This window comes from Dendrobium catenatum, unplaced genomic scaffold (assembly GCF_001605985.2).
Source record: "Dendrobium catenatum unplaced genomic scaffold, ASM160598v2 fragScaff_scaffold_243, whole genome shotgun sequence".
Classification (NCBI taxonomy): domain Eukaryota; kingdom Viridiplantae; phylum Streptophyta; class Magnoliopsida; order Asparagales; family Orchidaceae; genus Dendrobium; species Dendrobium catenatum.
Genome location: NW_021318705.1, coordinates 673,452 through 695,396, shown reverse-complemented (window position 1 = coordinate 695,396; position 21,945 = coordinate 673,452). Strand labels below are relative to the sequence as shown.

The 21,945-nt window shown below is 36.2% G+C and overlaps 1 protein-coding gene across 2 annotated transcripts; it reads right to left on the bottom strand.

Moving 5' to 3' along the window:
* Positions 1–15,670: 15,670 nt before the first annotated feature.
* LOC110094711 lies at positions 15,671–19,776 on the bottom strand. Of its 2 annotated transcripts, XR_002302903.2 has the most exons (4): positions 19,404–19,776; positions 19,063–19,322; positions 17,465–17,584; positions 15,671–15,975 (listed from the first exon to the last, which is right to left on the bottom strand). XR_002302903.2 is itself a non-coding variant. In XM_020820008.2 (3 exons), the coding sequence occupies exons 1-3, from the start codon at positions 19,678–19,680 to the stop codon at positions 17,528–17,530; spliced, it is 594 nt and encodes a 197-aa protein (XP_020675667.1). In that variant the 5' UTR covers positions 19,681–19,776; the 3' UTR covers positions 17,074–17,527. The 2 variants fall into 2 exon arrangements, 1 of the variants encoding a protein (XP_020675667.1); XM_020820008.2 differs by lacking the exon at positions 15,671–15,975 and having other exon boundaries at positions 17,074–17,584.
* Between the last annotated feature and the right edge of the window lie 2,169 nt (positions 19,777–21,945).

The following is a 21,945-nucleotide window of genomic DNA, read 5'->3' as shown; positions in this document are numbered from 1 at the left end:
AAGTTTGCTGAAATCGGAATTCGGATGGTCCCGAATTTAATTTCATAAGTTTTTAAATTAATTTTGCCATGAGATTCATGCCCGATCAAGATAAATTTTTAATGATATATCAATACTAAAAGGTTGTTTGGTTCCTTGAAAAATGAATGCAGTGTAAAAGGAATGTGGTGTAAAAGGAATATTTTGGAGTTGTTTGGATGAGTATACAAGAAATGTATAAATTTATTTATTTTTTATTTGGTTTGAAGTAAAGTGAATGCAAAACAGAGTATAAAAAAGTTATGCTCATGGTGCTCAGCAATGGTCGACGGTCGATGTTGGAGGGAAGCTGTGGTGGTGGCATTGACAGGCGGCGGCGGGCGGCCGACTGGCTACGGTCAATGATGGCCTCTGTGGTAGGCAGCCAGCGGCGATAGACGTGATCGATGTTGTGGTGGCAATGGGAGACCGATAGTGGCCAGTGGTGGGTGGTCGGCAATGAGCGGGGGTGGCTAGTAGCGAACATACATAAAACCAATGACAATTAATACTAATACTAAAACATTTGATTTGAATTCGTTCTCTTTAATTAGGGTGAATATGAGCCGAGCCGTCTCGGGTTCGACATGTTAAAGAGCTCACAAGTAGAGATTATCGACCCACGAGTTTGAACTCGAGCTTGTATATTAAACGAGTTGAGCTCAAGCTTGACTCAACTCGAAAGCTCGCTTAAACGCTCGATTAAATTAAAATGTATTTAATAATTAATTTAAATTAGTATTATATAATATATTTTAATAAAATTAAATTAATTCTATATTAAAATATAAAAATTATTAAAAAAACAATTATTTTTTTTAATTTAAAACTAAGAAATGGAGCTTAACAATCAAGTCAAGTTCGAGCTTTTTAAACAAACTCGAGCAAATGAGCCGTGCTCAAGCCTATAAATTTTTTAACGAATCGAGCTCGAGCTTAATAATATCTAAACAAATTTGTGCTCCTACCTTCCATCACTAAATTTTATTTAAATGTTTTCTCGTCATAAAAATAAAAAAATGATGCTGATTTTTTTCTTGTTTAAGTATAATACGAATGAAGCATAAGGCTCCAACGTTTATTAAAGAAGAAAAGTTAAACTGTAGCACATGGGAGACAAGTGGTGGCCCACAATTTTCCACTTGCTTTTAGGAAATTGACAAAGGATTTTATGCTTGATGGGAATGGGTTAATACGTCAAGTCTAGAGCTGCAAACGAACCGAGCCGAGCCGAGTATGTGAGTGTTCATGTTTATGTTCATTTAATATCAGGTTGTTCAAGTTGGTTCATGTTTGTTCGAGCTTTATTGTTTGTGTTCATGTTTGATTCATTTAAATTAATGAGTGTTCATGCTTGGTTCATGTTCAGTTCATATTCGTTAATTTAGTGGTTATCGAGCTTTCTAACAAAGGATTACATCGAGCATGTTCACTAACATATTTAACAAAACTTTTTTAATTATCAAACAAACCCGTTCATGAACATATCTATGAACAAACACATTTATAATAAATGCAATTATCTATGTAACAAAGACAATGATTTATAAGAAAATCTCATCTTCACAGAATTTTCCTAAAAACATCATTAATAATGGCAATGATTTATAAATAAATAGCCATATAAAGCTACAATTACGTAGATAACAAGTTATTTTTGTCGAGCTTATTCACGAGTTCAAAATCAAACACGAATCGAGTTTCTTAACGAGCTTAATGTCAAGCTTGTTCACGAACTTCAAATGATGTTGTTCGCAAACATAAATGAGCCGAACGCATTAGTGTTTGATACGTTATCAAAGAATTATCTTGATCGAGCATGAATCTCGAGGCAAAAAGCAAGTTGGAAACTTCAAAAATTAAATCCGGGAGCACCTGAACTTCGATTTCAGTAAACTTACAGTCAAACTGAGCGTCTCGAAAATACGAACCCAACGACACCAAATTTGACTCAATCTGATCCCAAATGAGTCCAAATCAATGACCTAAAGCGCTGTTGGAAGATTCGAACCACAATTTGAGTTACGAAACGGTCTTCGATTTTGACGAGCTTATAGTCAAATCGAACGGCTCGAAAAGACAAATCCAACGAGCCCAATATCGCCGGATTCTAACATCACTAAGACCTTCAAATGGATGATAAACGGTGTATGATCAAAGGATTCAATATCAGCCGTCCATTCAACCACTCCCTGTTCGTCCCTGATCTCACACATATTTAAAAGCCATGCCACTCCAGAAAAAATATAAATAGAGCTCTCATTCTTCACAAGAGGGACTCAAGTGAAGAGAGAGAAGAAGAAGGAAAGAAGAAGAAAAAGGGGAAAGGGAGAATCCTCTCCTCCTCCTCGACCACCACCGAAGCTCTTCCTACCGCCCGAACACGCCGGGATTCAGCGTGATATTCGGGAGAACGCAGGAATTCTACCAAACTTCCACGTGATACTAAATTTTTTTCCAATTTGCAACAGAGTTTCCTCCTGACGCCGAAACTCCGCCCAAGTGAAGCCGAAGTTCTCCTCTGCCAGCAACAGATGTCAGATTTCTACCCGACGTCGGACCTTCACTCTTCGCCAAGTTTCTACTCGACGCCGGACTTCTACCGGTTATCGGACATCGTTGGACGTCTACGCGAAGATGGATTTCTTTCCATTGTTGGACTTTTACCTGACGCTATCTTCTGATCTTCGTCGTCATACTACAGTCTTTCCGACCGTAGTCGACGTCGCCCGCCGACTACGGTCCTCCTGACTTATGTTGCCCACCGAATACAGTTCTTTCGACCTCCGTTGCCCGCCGACTACGGTCCTCCTGACTTATGTCGCCCGCCGACTATGGTCCTCCTGACTTATGTCGCCCACCAAATACAGTTCTTTCAACCTCCGTCGCCCGCCGACTACGGTCCTCCTGACTTATGTCGCCCACCGACTACGGTCCTCCTGACTTACGTCGCCCGCCGACTAAAACCCTTCCGACCTCCATTGTCAGCCAACTACGGTCCATCTGACTTACGTCGCCCACTGATTACAGTCTTTCCGACCTCTGTCGCCCGTCGACTACGATCCTCCTGACTTATGTCGCCCACCGACTACAATCTTTCTGACCTCTGTCGCCCATCGACTACGGTCCTCCTGACTTAAGTCGCCCGCCGACTACAGTCCTTCCGACCTCCGTCACCAGTTGATTACGGTCCTCCTGACTTACGTCGCCCACCGACTACAATCCCTCCGACTTCCGTCGCCCACCGACTACGGTCCTCCCGACTAACGAACATGTAAATAGTGGTTTTTTGTATTCATATAATGTAATATACTCTATAAAATGTACATCAAACTAAGGCCTTCTCCCAAGGAAGGGCCTCATTTGTAATCGACTGCAATACTAGTGTATTCATTCAAACTGGGCTAGGCCCCATGGTTTTCCCCCCTTTTTAGGGATTTTTCACGTAAAAATCTTAGTGTCTCATTAATGCTAGACCCTCTCTCTTATCTGATTGCATGCCAGATTTTCGTACAATTCTAAGACGATAAACTTTATATTTCTCTACCGCCGCGAATACTCCTTGATGCAACAGTGTTCAAGTTTGTTTATTTAAGAATCGAGTGTTTAAAATATTTTTCATGTTTGTTTGTTTAGTTAATTAAATGATCACAAACGAGCTTTAATCGAACTAAACAACGAGTAGCTCGTCGAGCGTTTGGTTCGCTTGCAGCCCTAGTCAAGTCCGAGGTCTATAGCTTTTCGCATAATTTCAATTCATATTTCCCGCTTGGTATTATAAAAAGATTTTGTTAGTAAATCAAGCAATCAAATAAATAAGAAATAGAAAATTGCATGAAAAAAAAAGAACACTGAGAATTAATGTGAAAAAATTCGAAGTTGTTAAAAACGATGGTGCTGGTGAGTCACATCAGATCAAAGAACTTATTATAACAATAAGAAAAAATAGGACGCATCTCTCCTCTCTGACACCATTTTTACACATGAAAAATACAAAAGACACACAACAATCACTAATAGATGCAACCCTTGTTAAAAACAAGAAAGAAAACTGTTTTGTCCACCTCGCAGTGCGGCGCCAAGTTGTAGTGTCGCGGTGCTACATTCTCTGTATTATGCCAGTATGACAGCGTCCCATCATTGGGGCTAGAGTGCCACCATGCTTTGCTCTCTGTCTTTCCACAAAACTATGCAATACTAAGGTGCTTAGAAATACAGTGTTGGCGTAGTGTTCGGAAATTAAAATTTTTGATTGCAACACACCTAAACCAAAGTAGGAGGAGAACCCCTTACAACCTCTAGCAAACCCAATAGACCGAATTGAGGCCCGAGGCAGAAATACCGTAAAAATTAGATTCCACACAAAACTAACTACTTTAAAAAAAATTTTACTTATAATTATGTTATTTTAGAAGACATAATTGATTTATTTATTTATTTTGTAATTAAGATTTAGACATCTTATAAATGTAACAGAGAAATCCAATATTTAGAGTTTGTTTGGAGGCAAATTTCTCACTATTTTATTTTTAAAATTAAAATCATGCTTCCATTTGGCTATTATTTTCATGCCGCCTTTCAAAAAAATCAATGGTGGAAAATTGTATTTTTATAACTTGATTAACTAAGGCTTTCTTCTGGACCTTTTTTTGCTACTATTTTTGCTTTAGTTTTAAATAATTTTTATACTAAAAAATTATTTTAGAAACCAACCAGAAAATTATTATGAACAAAGCTTACAGCTTACAGCTTGGTTTGGAACAACTTTATTTTTCGATTCTCAACCACAATTTTTTACTTTACTATTATTTTTTAACTGTTCTGAAGCTATATTTTTTAACAGCCTTCAAATAAATTATTTTTCCTAAAATAACTTTATAAAAATAGTCATCCAAAATGAACCCTCCTAATGCATGATAATTATAAGGAAAGCACCTATTTGATTTTTTTTTTTTTAAGACATAATTATAATATAATATTCATAAAAGCTTTCAAAGAAGATAGTTTCTCCACAATATATTCATAATTACCTTTACAAAATTTAATAATCATCCCAAATAAATTCATACAATAGAATTTGCTTTCATGAATTTTTTATTATTTATATTTTTCTTTTTAGTGTTCTATCTAATAAGTCAAAGCTCTATAAAGAGAAAATTTGGACGTTGAGAGTGTAGGACATCAGTTTCAATAGCTGAATAAAAAGGAACATTAGTTGTTTTCAAGGCTAGCATATGAATGCCTTTAGGTTGCTATTAGAAATATTTATAATAATTGTTAAAAGATTTTATGTATTGAACGGCATTGTACCAAAATTTTACTAGAATTTAGATTTTTTTTTGGGACTATTTTTTTAATGATTCTTAAAATAATTTTTTTTTTATCAAAAATTAACTTTAGTACAAAAAAACCGACCCAAATTAAGATGAAATTATTCTGTACGGTCAACAGACGCCATTCAGAGGTGAATCAGGACACGTCATGTCACTCTTTTTCTGTATACCAGTGTTGTGTACTTTGTGATGTGTATACGGTCAACAGACGCCATTCAGAGGTGAATCAGGACATGCCATGTCACTCTTTTTCTGTATACCAGTGTTGTGTACTTTGTGATGTGGCACATTCTGATTCACCTCCGGACGGTCCGATGACCGCACAGAATAATCTCTCTGAAAGAAGAGGGTAACAAGGCTTAAAAGAAATAAAGAATAGTTTAAATTTTTTTTAATCAAAATTTTGTCAGAATAAATTTAATTTTTTAGATTTAATTTAAAATATATTGAATATAAAATTTATTTAATTTATATTATATTACATTCATTTGAAAATAAATTAAATATCTTTGAGATTTCTTCTGAGAAAGAATTTAATCAAAATATCTCAACCCAAAAAAAAAAAATTCTATCATAATAAAGTTTGATATTTTTTTTGCGATCAAAATTTTGAGATTTTGTTGTATTATTTTATCTTTTTGAAAAATAAATAAAATAATTCTTTGCAATTTCACTAGCATTAAGCCTGCAGGCATTGATGTTAGTATAATAGTTCACATCTTACTTCACAAGTTACAGTCAAATAAATTGGTAGGGTTGCAAATAAATCGTTCCGAGCTGAGTGGGAATGATTATTCATATTTGAACTTGTTTGTTAAGAGCTCATTTAAGCTCGGTTCGAACTTGAGCGGAGTTTTTTTTTTTTTTTTTTTTTTTTTTTTTTTTTTTTTTTTTTTTTTTTTTATAGTTTAGTTTATTTAAAATGATAAATTTTCAATTTTAGTTTGTATTCGATTCATGTTTATTCGTTTTGTGTTTAGCGATCTTTGAATGAACGGTGTTTCGTCCTGGAGTATTCGTGGTGGTAGAGAAATATAAAATATAACGCCTTAAATTTGTACGAAAATCCGGCACGTAATCAGATAAGAGAGAGGGTGTAACATTTATGAGACAACAATATTTTTACGTGGAAAAACCCTGAAAAAAGGGGGGAAAATAATGGGGCGTAGTCCAATTTGAATAAATTCACTAGCATTGCAATTGATTACAAATGAGCCCTTCCTTAGGGGAAGGCCTTGGCTTGATGTATATCATATGGAGTACATTACATAGTAGGAATACAAAGAATCATTATTGACTTGTTCATTTGGTTAGAATGGTCGTAGTCGGCGGGCTACGGAGGTCATAAAAATCGTTGTCTGGTGATGGAGGTCGAAAGGATTATAATCTGTGGGCGGAGTTTTTTTTTTTTTTTTTATAGTTTAGTTTATTTAAAATGATAAATTTTCAATTTTAGTTTGTATTCGATTCATGTTTATTCGTTTTGTGTTTAGCGATCTTTGAATGAACGGTGTTGCGTCCTGGAGTATTCGTGGCGGTAGAGAAATATAAAATATAACGCCTTAAATTTGTACGAAAATTCGGCACGTAATCAGATAAGAGAGAGGGTGTAACATTTATTAGACAACAAGATTTTTACGTGGAAAACCCCAGAAAAAGGGGGGAAAACCACGGGGCCTAGCCCAGTTTGAATAAATTCACTAGCATTGCAGTTGATTACAAATGAGGCCCTTTCTTGGGAGAAGGCCTTGGCTTGATGTACATCATATGGAGTACATTACATGGGAGGAATACAAAGAATCATTTTTGACTGTTCGTTTGGTTAGAAGTACCGTAGTCGGCGGACTACGGAGGTCATAAAGATCGTTGTCTGGCGACGCAGGTCGGAAGGACTATATTCTTTGGGCGACGTAAGTCAGGAGGACCATAGTCGGCGGGCGATGGAGGTCAGAAGGACTGTAGTCGGTGGGCGATGGAGGTCGAAAAAACCGTAGTCGGCGGGCGACGAAGGTCGGAAGGACTGTAATCGGTTGGCGACGTAAGTTAGGAGGACCGTAGTCGGCGGGCGACAGAGGTCAGAAGGACCATTGTCTAACAATGGAGGTTAGAAGGACGGCGTCAGATATAAGTCTAGCAATGGATAAAAATCCATCATCGAATAGATGTCCGACAAAAGTCCGATAACTGACAGAAGTTCGACATCGGGTAGAAATCTGGTGACGAATAGAGGTCTGGCATAGAGTAGAAGCACAACGTCAATCGGCAGCCGAGGAGAACTCCGACGTTACTTGGAGATCGGGTGGAGTTCCGGTGTCACTTGGAAGTCGGGCAGAATTTCGACGTCACTTGGAAGTCGGACGGAACTCCGATGTAACTTAAGCAGAATTCCGACTTCGCTTGAACAAAATTCCGACATCGGATAGAATTCTGGCATCACTTGGACATCAGGAAGAATTTCGGCGGTGGTCAAGGAGGAGTTTCTTCCCTCATATCCTTCTCTTCTTCTCTTCTTCTTATTCTTCTTCTTCCTTGAGTCCCCTCTCAATAGAAATGAGGGGTCTATTTATAGATTTCTGAAGTGGCATGACCCATAAATTGTTGAGAGATCAGGGGTAAATGGGGAGTGGTTGGATGGATGGCTGATATTGAATCCCTTGATCGTGTACTGTTCATCAAACATTTTAAGGTCTTAATGATATCGAAATTCGGCAATCTTGGGCTCGTTGGATTTTTCTTGTCGAGCCGCTCGATTAGATTATAAGCATGTCACATTTGAAAACCGTTTGGTAATCCAAATTGTGGTTTGAACCTTCCAACAGCGCTTCGGGTCCTTAATTTGGACTCATTTGGGCTCGGATTGAGTTGAATTTGGTGTCGTTAGATTTGTATTTCTGAGACGATCAGTTCGACTATAAGTTTGCTGAAATCAGAGTTCAAATAATCCCAGTTTAAATTTTTTAAGTTTCCAACTTGATTTTTGCCTCGAGATTTGTGCCCGATCAAGATAATTTTTTGATGATATATCAAACGGCTTGTTTAAAAATTAATGAACGAGCAGTTGACCATTGCTTGCTCACTTTGTTTTGATCAGAAGAATTGTAATGTATTTGACCAATTTTACTTATGATGTTCTGTATAACACCAAATCTGTGTTTAATTTCTTAATATACGATGTATAGGATGTTTTAAGAAACCCCCGTTAATAAGCACTAATAATATAAAGCTCTCTCTCTCCCCCTCTCTCTTCCTCTTTTCTCTTCGAAAAGTTATTCTTGCAACTGAACATGAAAATCAAGAAGCTTAAGCTTCTTCCAAGAACATAACAAGTGGTATTAAAGTTTTCTCACGATGATTTTTTTGTTGTTGATGCGAACGAGTGTGCTCATGATGATTTTATTCATGTAAGGCAGACAAGAGAGGTGATGGTCACCGTCGGTGGCGTCAACGAGAATGTTATGAATTGATCTAGTTTTAGATTAGATTTATTCGCAAGCTATCACAATCCCTATAAATGCATATAAGTAGCATTATAGTTGATGTAAGAACCCTCTCTTGCAAGTCCAAATTGATCAAGGAATAAGAAATTTTGCAGCTTCTCTCTCTCTTTCTCTCTTGCAAGAAGGCTCAAGAAGAGCTTATTCTTTCTCCAATTTCTAACAAGTGGTATCAGGCCTCTTTGAGGTGATCTTGAGGTGGAGGAAGGTTCTTGTCCAAGAAAGAGAAGGTGGTCGCTGTCGATGTTGTCGACGAGCCTCCTAATGCGGGTTTGATTGCGTGAGGCGAATGGGTGGTCAAGCAGGCCTTTACAACAGGGTGTTCGGAGCGAGGGATCGAGTGGGCCAGCGGGAGAGTAGGGTTTAGCCGCAACAAACATGTGGTACATGCGCAAGACGCAGGTAGACGCAAGTGCATGTGCGTGGAACCGCACGGGAGATTATGTAGGCCGAACGCATAATACTGAACACGGATGTTGCATGGGCGAGCGTGGACGGACACCCGATTGTGTGCATGAGTTGATGAGCATGGAGGTGTCACAATCGGCACGACAGGCGGACGCCCGTCTTCACCCGGTAGCAGGGATGCCTGGGCAAGCTAGCACGAGCGCCTACATTGGGCCAATGTGCAGGGCCTGGTTGCACAAGCGGGCGAAGGCGTACCGGTTGAAGCGCATTTAATTACGGAGTTGGAGTGACAGACGCACCCTAGTGATGCGATCGATGCTCGGTGTGCGCTAAGCATAGGCTCGATCAAGTAAGCTGCATATTAGAGAGGTTTCTTGATGTTTGTAAGAGGTTTCTCTGATTTTATTAATTTCTTTCATAGGCTTGATAACAAAGTGGATTGGTGTAATCTTGTGTGGCATAAGCACTATGCTTTGAGGTATTCGACGTACACTTGGTTAGCTATCAATAATGGGCTTAAAACGGCGGAGGAGCTTATTAAAAGGAATATTATGGTTAATTTTACCTGTTCCTTATGTTTTTCAAATTTTGAATCTACTGGCCACCTTCTATTTGAATGAAATTATACTTTCAATGTCTTGAAAAATCTGATTCCTTTGGTGGGAGAATTTTTGTTAAGGCCCAGGCTCATTCAAGTGCTTTCCTTCTTGGGGGATCATACTCACTTGACAAAAAATAAAAAAAGAATTTTTTCTCATTACTGTGGGCTGTGCCACATATTTCATTTGGAGAGAAAGGGATGAAAGAAGGTTTAATTTCAAAACTAGATGCTCAACTACTCTTTCTATGCTTATCAAAAATGCTGTTTATGCTAAGATTATCAACTGGAAATCTGCGGTTAATCTTCGAAACTCGTCATCTGTTCTCGGTAATCTGGAATCGGGGCTTGCTGCTTGAGCCGTGATGTTGGCTGTTCTCATGTGGGAAAGTTTACTGTTATGGGTTTTTTACGCTGGAAGGACATAGCTATTCTGATTCTGGTTCTGTTTCGCTGGGCATAGTTCTTAATCTCTTGGTTTGTGTGATCTTGAGGTGGAGGAAGGTTCTTGTCCAAGAAAGAGAAGGTGGTCGCTGTCGATGTTGTCGACGAGCCTCCTAATGCGGGTTTGATTGCGTGAGGCGAATGGGTGGTCAAGCAGGCCTTTACAACAGGGTGTTCGGAGCGAGGGATCGAGTGGGCCAGCGGGAGAGTAGGGTTTAGCCGCAACAAACATGTGGTACATGCGCAAGACGCAGGTAGACGCAAGTGCATGTGCGTGGAACCGCACGGGAGATTATGTAGGCCGAACGCGTAATACTGAACACGGATGTTGCACGGGCGAGCGTGGACGGACACGCTATTGTGTGCATGTGGTGTTGGGAGTGGAGGTGTCACAATCGGCACGGCAGGCGGACTCCCCTCTTCACCCGGTAGCAGGGATGCCTGGGCAAGCTAGCACGAGCGCCTACAGTTGGGCCAAAGTGCGGGGCCTGGTTGCACAAGCGGGCGAAGGCGTACTAGTTGAGGCGCATTTAATTACGTAGCTGGAGCGACGGGCGAACCCTAGTGCACCGATCGATGCTCGGTGTGCGCTAGGCCTAGGCTCGATCAAGTAAGCTGCATATTAAAGAGGTTTCTTGATGTTTGTCAAATCAAGAAGTAGCCAATCATATATCATACTTGTAATTTTATATTTACTATTGTAACTATTTTCTGTTAGTGGATTTAGGCAAATGCTTCTAATGTTCCAAAAAAAAAAAAAAAAAGTCTCACGAAAAAAGAACTATCAAATCCCCATTAAAGTGGATGGTTTTTAAGCCTAATAATTTAGGGTTTCAAATGTCAGCACACATCATTGGAGAAAAAGTTATGGACCTTAATTTTCGTGCACAGACAACCATAACTGTAGTTGGCTGCTTTCGATGAGTCAAGTCGTTTTTGTGGAAAATTATGGGGACCGGACGCTTTGATACTCTCGTACACCACATTTTTTTTTTTTCTTGACTAATTTATTAAAATTTATTAAGTGAATACAATTTATATATCAGAGCTATTTGATAAAATAATTTTGTATTTTTTGTTAGAATACAAAGATATGCACTCAATGGTATATAGCTCTATACTTATAAGTTATGTTCATCATCAACTACGTCCTTTAGCTTGAGTTTGATTGATTAACCAAGTTTGAGCTCGACCTTCAGTTGTATTCTATGAATTCGATCCAGCTCATGTATGATGAAAGAAAGAAAATGATTATGATCAAAATAATTATTGTAATAAAATAATGAAAATGATGAGAAATTAGAGCAAAAAGAATGAATAATCATTTAATACCATAAAGTAAAATATAAAATTTTAAATGATTTCAACACTTTTGTAGTTGAAATCCTGAATATTAATATATTTCAAATGTATTTTATATTAAAATCTTTTAAACGAGCAGGCTTGTGAGCTAAAGAGTAGGGTAAGGGCTAGCTCAAGTTTGGCTCCTTAGCTTAATGAGCTCGGTTCACGAGTCATTTATCGCGTCGAGTCCGAACCAGCTCACAAATTTGCGTGACTCACTTACACACCCTTATCTGTATCTAGTAGTTCCTTCTAATTGATATAAATATGGGTGTATGTTCTTGATATAATTATGAGCATAAATATTTGTTCTTCAAATAATATTTTTTAATTATAATTGGATTATGATGTATTTGTCCTTTTTTTGTATCTTCTTTCTCTTCTTTATTTCAACTTTTGTGGAAGATCTTGTGCATGGCCAAATTATTAAAAATATTTATTTTCTCAGTATATATATGGAATATAATCTATAACATCGGGAGAGAGAAAAAAAATAGTAGACTTTATACCTTTTAGTAAAATATCAAAATTAGAAAAAAAAAAAAAAGAGCTCAAGAACAGGCACTATTATTACACGTTAGCCTTGCTTCACTTTCCTAATTAGTGGTCCAAGCATAGAAAACTTATTATAGAAATAGTAAATTTCTCCTCATAATTATGAGATTTTCATAATGTTTATTTCCTCTCGTTTTAATTATCATGACCAACTTTTACGGTTTCGATACTTTATGAACCTTGCACCATTAAGAAGCTTCAATATTATAGGTGTGAGATTTAAAAGGCGAATTGGGGGAGGTTTGAGACCACTGGTGCCTCAAATTACGCGGGCTTTCTGTTCTCTCAATCATTTTATCATTTGGGCCGGGGATATTAATAGGCATGAAAAGATTGATTCTCGAAGCGTTAGGTATGATAAATAGGTCATGACCACTCATTTTTTTGTAACAGTAATAAAAAACGGTCAAATCACACAAGGAATAGCAATGTGACTCATAGGCGTTGCGTTGGTCGTCCTTCTCGAGTGAGGGTGAAGATCTAGGGTATTTGAAAGGAACATGCCCTCAAGGTCTGCCTAGACTCCATTTAGGCAATCATCGAACTAAAACATGTTATATTAAGTGAGTTCATATTTCTTTTTGTTAGTCTATAAACAATCCAAAAAATAAGCCTTGGATTTGCTATCTACTATAGATTGACCAAATCCAAGTTCCAATATCGAATAAAAAGAGTGATTATGTGATAAAATACTCATTGGTCGAGTCACCATATTGCTACAATTATTAAATGATATTAGTTATTATGTTTATTATAAATTACCCTAAAATTACTCGTAATTTATATACAAAATTATCATAATTAGAAAAAATATATAAAAACTCGCCTGACCAACTAAATTTAGTACATACCATACGTTTACCAACGCCGTGATGTGAAACTAGGTCAAGCGATGACAACAAGAGAACTAAATAATTTTAAAATTATATGATAAAAAAATATTTAGATATTAGAAAATAATTGAATGTATCAACCATTAAATTATAAAAAGTGAGGTGCAAAAGATAAATGCAAGTTTCTACTACCTAAAAACTAAATAGATATGACACTCAACTAAAAGATAAGCCTTCATATATGAAATAAATGCTACACCAAATTACTAGCAATGACTAGAAATGGATGGAGAAACCATCCTTAATGAATTTGCCTGGCTTGATCCATTCCCAGAATCTGAAATTTTGATGCTTCATTTTATTCTATATATCTTTGCTATTTTGTAAGCATGGTTCAGGATGTTAATCAAGAATTCACAGAGTTTAATGATTCTAGGATGTAACCTTTATTCATGATGTAATTAACAACTTTATGTTGTAATTAACCTTGCTATATATAACTCTAGGATGTAAATTTCGGGCGGCTGACTGCGGGCAGCTTTGGTGGGCACATGGGCAGCAGCGCATGCAGGGGGCAGGCAGGGTCTGGCAGCTCCGCAGGTAGCCGGGCAGGGGGGCGGGTAGGGTCGACCAGTCCACGGGGAGCCGGGCAGACATTTTAAACGGGTTTCCGGGTTGACCCGACAACCGATCGAGTCAACCCGAACCCGACTCGTTTTTCAAACGGGTCAAATTCTGGAACCCGAACCCAACCCGTTTTGGAAACGGGTCGGGTCTAACCTGAAATTTCTGGGTCGGGTTCAGGTCGGGTTTTCGTGTCGTGTCTAATGTTAACACCCCTAGATGTAATTAACCTTCATCTAGATAGAGGTGTGCATTTGATCGATTTAGTTTCTTTGGTTTACATATTAAAATATAAAAATTGAATAAAATTGAAAATCAAATAATGTCAAAATTATAATCAATAATTGAACTACTACTTTAACAAACAAACCTTCTTAATCAAATAAGATCGGTTTAATTCAATTTTCTTAGATTTAGATTTCGTCTATGACATATTTTTAATATTTTCAATATAGCTTTTTATTATATAAATTTTTGCACTAAAAAGATGATTTAAAAAGTAATAAGAAAGTTATACCAAATGAAATCATAATCAAATAATAAACACCTCTAACTCTAATCTAAGATCTTATAGAAGACGCCATTATTTACTTTATATATATAACATGTCACTCTTTGTTTTAATTATAAATTTTAAATATAAAAAAACGACCACCCAAATTATTTTTCAAGAATGAAATCAAACACTTTATTATTTCGATTCAATTGGTGATGAACTAAAATATATTTTTAACTTAAATAAACATATATTAAAAAAGTATCACAAATACCTTACTAAAAGTTGTAATTTTGGCATGTTAAATAAGTAAATAATATTCACATTAATATTTTTTACACTTATTTATTTACATCACTTTATTGATTTATAGTTTCAAGAAATTAATAAAACTTATTTTTTAATTTGATCGAATTTTAAATTTGACTCTTAACCGGACACAATGAAGAAAAATGATTTATATATTCAACCCTACATAGTGGGATAAAGGCTTATTTTTGTTGTTATTGTGTCAATTTTTAAACCACAAAAATAAAACAAATAAATAAAATCAAATAAAGTTAAAATTATAATCAATAATCAAACTAAGTTTTAATAACTAATTCCAACCAATCAAATAAAATCAATTTAAATTAATTTGTTAATTTTATATAAATAATTCATATATATCATGACATATATTTAGGGTTTAGGAGGAATATTTTTATGTGGTGCTAACGATTAAATAACTATTTTTGTAGCTCCAGAATATTTTAGTTTATGCTCTTACCTAGTATCTGGATATACCAAAAGAGATGTACGCTCTAATGAAGCTACTATGAAATATTTACTCATGGGTGGGGCAAGCTCTTATATTCTGGTTCATGGTTTATCCTTGCTATATGATTTATCTGGGCCAAAAGCTATCCCAAACGAAATCATAAATTTATCATTATCAACAAGAGAAAGATCATTAATCCTATGAGCTCCAAATTAAATGAATTTAATTTTAATGTTGCCTGGCGAATGAATGGCTTGATTCTTAGAGATAGAATGCAAAACCAATATATGCGTGGTAAGGTTAGATCAACTCCAGTGACAGATAAGATTAGAGAGTTGCCTTAGATGATTTGATCATATAAAACGTTAGCCTTTCAATGACTCGATTAAGAGATTAAATATTTGACTTGACATATGTTAAGAAAGATAGATACAAACCTAAAAAGACTGAATTAAAAAGTATTAGAAATGATTTTTTTTATTAAATTTAAATGAGTATTTGATGCTTAACAAAACACAATGAAGAAAAAGAATTTATATAGCTGACATTACGTAGTGAGACAAAGGCTTGATATTATTGATATTATTGTTGTAGTTGTTGTTGAACTATGCTATATTTTTTGTTTGTTCAAATCTAAGTGATTCATATGTTGCAGTTGCTTCATCTTTGCTAGGAAGTACAGGCAAAAATTAAAGCAAAAAAAACGATAAAAAATCAGGATATAAGACAGCTTGAACAGCTCTGAATATTTGAACCTGAAATGACAACTTTATTTTTGTACTGTGTTAGCTGATCTTGTGATATAGAAAGGGGCATACAAAATATTTAGAATTTATCTTACAAAGCATTAATTTTTACATCCAAACTAATTGTCTTCTTCAGAATATGCTAAGAGAGCGTTCAAATTAATAATGGTTATTATGCCGACCTTCAGATTCTCAAAGAAATGGCAAAGAAAGCAGATATTTGAATTCAAATTAAACAAATAAATTTGAGAGAGAGAGAGAGATCAGAGAGATAATATCTCTCTTTTTTTTGCCCTGCTATCCGAACTATGCGCACATATACCTGTAAATGATGAAAAAAATGTATAAGATGATTCGGTTCCAGCATTACATAGAAAAGCAGATCGTGAATAAGCAGATTTATTGCTTTACAAGGCATATAGATGATGCAAGCTGTTATAAACCACAACGAGTGTTGTGCAGAAGGCATTTGTAAGAAAGTAAAGTTTTCCTGTAGTGCTGTTTGGTTGGAGGTGGAAGTATATTGTATTCCATTTACAAGCATTTCAAACTTCTCTGCTATATTCAGCATGGAGCAAAAAGAAATACAAGGTGAAATTTTAGAGATTTAAAATCCTCCAAAAAGCCTATTTTCCTTGTATTTAGAAATCACCCAAATCGACCGATTTCCTAATTCGCCAACCGCCACCTCTTTTACTCGACACCTTCCCCATGCCCCCTCTCACATATCGTTGTCCCTCACCCATCACCTCATTCATCCCTGTTGTGTTCTTTGCTTATGTCTCTCACCCTCATCAATCGATCACATCCCTCACCCACAATTGAAAATTCAAATACGTTAGTCGTCACCTTGTTAGCTGATGCCTCCTCGCATATCGTTCCCTCGCCCATCGCCTACCTTGCATGCTTCATTCCACCATGACCCTCACCCTCCTCCATTGCCCCCCATCCATCGCTTACTCACCTAATGCTGCATTTTCCACCCATCACCGACCACGAGTGCACCACTCAACCACGACCCTCACCCTCATCCATCGTTCTCTCACCTCACGCCACCTCCATCATCATCTGCCCCACCCAAGTCCTTGCAATGTTTCATATAAGAGAGAGAGTCCTTGAAATGATACATAAGAGAGAAAAATATAGTATTTCAAATGCATCTTGACAAATGCAAAAAAAAAATAAAAATTATGCATTTGATTTACATTCAACCAAATAAATATTTTTAAAATGCATGCATTACAATTATTAGGCATTCCTAAATGTATAAAATATCCAACCAAATAGCCCCACATAAATTTGTTTCAAAAAGCCATATAGAGAGCATGTGATCAGCCTTAGTGAGTACATGTATATTGTGAAATAAACAGAAAAAAATTGGAAGAAGAAGAAGAAGAGAAAAAATGAGAGGAGAAGAAACACACAAACTTTTTCTTCTATTAATTATCTCATGCACACATTACAACTCTTTTATCTAAATTAGACATCACTTCACATACACCCTTTCACTTTCAAATGAAACATTGCTTCACACACCCTTTCACTTACAATTAACTACATTTAATTAAGAAAATAAACCACATCCACACAAATGAAAAGACACATCCATTCAAATAATATGATTAAATATTTTGAATTTATTAACATATATGACATTCTGTAGCTAATGAAAAGTGTAGGATTGTTTAATATACATATACTAATCTTGTCATGAAATTTGCTCGGTTGTACTATACATTTAGGCGGCCAAAATCTTGATTCAGTACTTGATCATCATAAGAAAAGAAACCAGATGAACTTTAAAATCCTACCTTAAGTCCCAGACAACAAGGATAGGATGGTAGCCGATGGCATCTCAACAATGGCAGTTAACTTCACTTGCTCAGTGTGATCTTATTGTAGTTGTAAAATTCATTATTATAAAGCGATACCTGAAATCAGACAAATACTAGGTTTAGGTAATAGATCAAAAAATGATCTTGTGAAATAAAGTATAACAATTTTAATGTAAGATGCCTAATTATCATCATTGATCCAGAAATTTATGTACACATTTTAGATTTATTTAATACATTAAGTTATCAATCTAATAGACAATTAACATTGAAAATTTAGGACAAAAGACATGTATTTGAACTAAATTTCAGTTCTTCATAATATTTATTTTACATTGTAAAGAATAACTGTTTAAAATTATCTTGCAAAAGAAAAAAAGAAATATCCAAAAGAATATCAATGACTTTCTTAGGCTCAATTTGGTTTAAAGTTAAAGAGAGGAAATGATGAAAGAATTGTTTTAAACTTAATTGTCATCCGCACATTAGGTTGAGGAGATTTCTTATTTACTCGTTCTAGGCCAAAGTTGACTGCAATTATTCTTAGAGCTAAAAAATTGGAGTTCTTTATTGTGGCTATCAACACAGAGAGAGAGTCGTCGGATCTCAGAACTTGAACTTTTGATGAAGCCACTTTCAAATTTACAAGTTCTAGGCACACTCTTTCCTTCTGGTTTATGGCCATAGCTAGAGGTGCCTCTTTTTTCAGTAATCTAAATCTCCGATATAGAAGGAAATAAATAACAAAACAGAAGCAATTTGATCCAGAATTTCAGCCAATTTGAGGAGAGATTTTATATCAGGAAATTATTCTCCACGCATCTTAATAATCTCTTAAGTAAATCGAACGAAACAGAAATGAAGAAGTATAACATATTTGCATTTCCTCCAATTCCTTCAAACCAAACATGACCACAAAGTTTGAGAATATATGCATATCTTAAGGCTAATCTTACACTAGATATGCTGAGCCAAACTTTCTCCTGCATTGGCATGCAAGATTATTAAATCTAAAGAAGAAAACAATACGTTTCAAGGCTTCAAGGTCCACCGCTTACAAAGCCTCACAAGGGAAAGAAGAAGGCAATGAAAAGAAATGGAGCAAATTCAGCTAAGAAAAACAAACAGGGAGACAACTCTCGGAACAGACTGTACAACTTAATCTAACTTGCGAACCGCCTAAGCAAATTACAAACTTAAGAAAATATCAAACTCGATCTAGAATTGATTCAAAATCCTGAATATTCATATAACCCATAGTTTCAATACGCAATGCTGATAGAATGTAACATACGCAAGTTATTCCACATTTATCACTCTGGTTGAGTTCTTATTGTCTGTTTGAATTGACTCAACACTTATTTCAAGTTCACCCAAAATTTTAAAGGTATAATTTTTAAAAATTTTTAATTTTAGCATCTGCAATGGCATGAACAAAAGCACAAATTCAACATGCACTTGAGTTGGATCATAAAAATAGACCATCAAGGCATAATTCTTTAACAGATGATCACCATGAAATCTAACAGTTGCAAATTTAATAAAATCACATAATGGGATTGGTTAGTGCTCACCGCTTCAACATCAATTTTATACACAACAAGCTTGCGTCTTTCCCTGCAGCTAGTTCTGTAGGCGACCACAACATGAGCCATAGCCAAAGTAAGAGAAGACAAGAACAGAGCCTCCACTGTAGAACCCTCCTTAACCCTAAACACCGGATCAGGCCAAAACATGGCGATTGCCTTGACCAACACGTACCCCGCTGACGCCCCAGCGCAGACGCATGTCACGCCCAAGTACGGCTCCCAGCCGTTACAGCACAAGTAAGAACCTGCATCACAAAACCCAAGATTCCCTCAGCTGCATTTCATCAAACACCTTCAGATCACCCCTCGTCAGCTTCACTACTTACAGAGAATGAGGAGGGATCTGGTTAAGGAAACCAGGGGCAGGTCGACAAGGGAATCCCGGAATCGGAATGCTCTGAGTTGAGATGAGAATGATGGAGAGGAGGAAGCCGGGCCGTTGACGGCGACAAGGAGGGTGTAAGGGAGGAGGAGGTCAACGAGGACGACGAGGAGCGGTGGAGCGCATACTAGGAGAAGAGAGGCAAGCATGTTGGTGATGAAGAAGAGGGTTTTCGCTACTCTCCACGCGCGGCAGCATAGCACTTCATTGGTTGAAGCCATGGGGCTTCGTTTTCTCTGCGTCGTCGGAGACAGGAGTTCGACCTGGAACAAGTGAGCATGGAGAGAAAAGAGAAGGTTTTTAGGGTAATGGCAGAAGAGAGAGACGATAAATGGAAGAGCTGGCCGGCTGCAGAGGACTGTTGTATTTTATTATTGCTATTATTATTATTATTATTTATTTTATTTTTATTTTTTAGCATGCCCCATATAAGTCCCTATTAATTACTACTATTAAAAATGTGCATTAATTTTACCAAATTTTTTTAAGAGAATTTTGATTAAGTATATAATGTCTTATCTAAATATATGATTTTTTTTTAATCAGATATAAAGAATTTCATGTAGATATAAATATATATGAAAATTTAATGTTTATTATATAACAACAACATTTAGCCTTTATCCAAATAATGTTGGTGCCATTTTAATTATAAATAGAAAATTTATTTTATGTGATATTTGTTATTCAAATTAAATATATTTATTCTCAAATAAAATATAAATTTTTAAAGCATAATATTTTAATCATATATAACATTTTTTTTTAGTTCTTAAAAATCTTTTTATTTAACAGATCCTTTTTATATATAGTATTGAATTTGTCTAATTTAATTAGGACAGTTAATGTGGTGCCATTTTTGTTATAAATTTACTTGGAGTAAAATATTGTTTATTTTAGAATTTCGAAATGATATTTATGTTTATGATGATACATCAATAAATCTGAGTATTTATGAGGATTTCATCAATAAAATCTTTTTTTAATGCTTATATAAATTGCACATCAATAAAATCTTTTCTTAAATGTTTATCTAAATAAAATCTTTTATTAAATGTTTATCTCAATGACACTTCTTGCAAATTAATGTTTATGAATTTCGCTCATGGATCGGAAAATTTATTACGTGTGGAGTCTAGACGCCATCTAGACTCCAATCACCTATAGTTACATGAATTTTTTCTCTCTTTTGTACACAGGATGTGTACCAAATAGAAAAAATACACGTGTCTTTACGTGATTGGAGTCTGGACAAAAAGTTACACCCAGACTTCGTACATAATAATTTCCATGGATAGCCAATATGGCAACTCGGGGTGGTGCTCTGCTCTGTTGCCTATCATCTTTCTCAATTTGTCGGAAAAAAAAAAATTATTTCTATGTCCTCCTAAATTTTCAGTAATCTTTATGCTCTTTGTTCATTGACTCTTATGTTTATAGGGTTTGCAAATTTTATCTACGGCTACGATTTTTAGTGACTTGATGATCTTGAATTGTTATTTTACTATTCTCACTGTTAAAAAATGTGGTCTTTCACAGCACTTGTTATCTTGACAAATTTATCCTATTTTAATTATATTTTATAATTAATGAATGCGCTAATTTCCTTAATTTTCCTTAAAAAGTTAATTCATTTAAATCTAGATTATTAAAAAAATTAAAATCTTCCTATCGATCTTTATTCATCAAATGTAAAGTCAAAATATTATATTTGAATCTTAAGTATTTTATTTTCATTAATTTCCAATGATATGATCAAATATGCATGAATTTATGTCGCTCACCTTATCTATTTCTATGGAACATTTGAGCAAAGTAAGACACACACAACATATATGCAAGCTTCAAATCTAAAACATCTTGATTGATAGCCAAAACTTCTAACCAATTAGGCGTGTCAAAATTGGGTTGCAAGTCGGGTTCAGGTCGAACCAATTATTGACCCGCTATTGTTTGACCTGACCAGAACTTGACCCATTTTTGCAAACCGATTAGAAATCTCAACCTTGACCTGACCTGTCAGGTTACCGGATTGACCTGAACTGACCCGATTAGGCGGATTAGCCCAGGTTGCCAGAGCATCGCGCAAAGCATAGGTGTGGCTAGCCAAGTCAAGGAGCGAAGCGTCACGCACTGCGTAGAAGCGACTAAGAGAGGCAAGACACACATGAGCGACTGAGGGAGGAAAGACACGTGGGAGCGCTGAGCAAGGCGAGACGTGCGGGGCAAGGGTCAAGCCGCGAAGGTGCGGGGCCTGGAGGCAGTAGGCAGCCATGGTGTGACGCTCGGGGCGAGGGTAGAGTGCGTGAGTTGGGCACGTGGTGTTTATGCCAGATGGGCACGTAGCGGGTCTAAATTGGGTTTGCAGGTTGACCCGAACCCAACCTGAAATTTGAAACATGTTGAAAATCAGGACCAGAACTCGATCCGTTCTTAAAACAAATTGACCCCAACACAAAAAGTTCGGGTTGGGTTCGAGTTGGGTC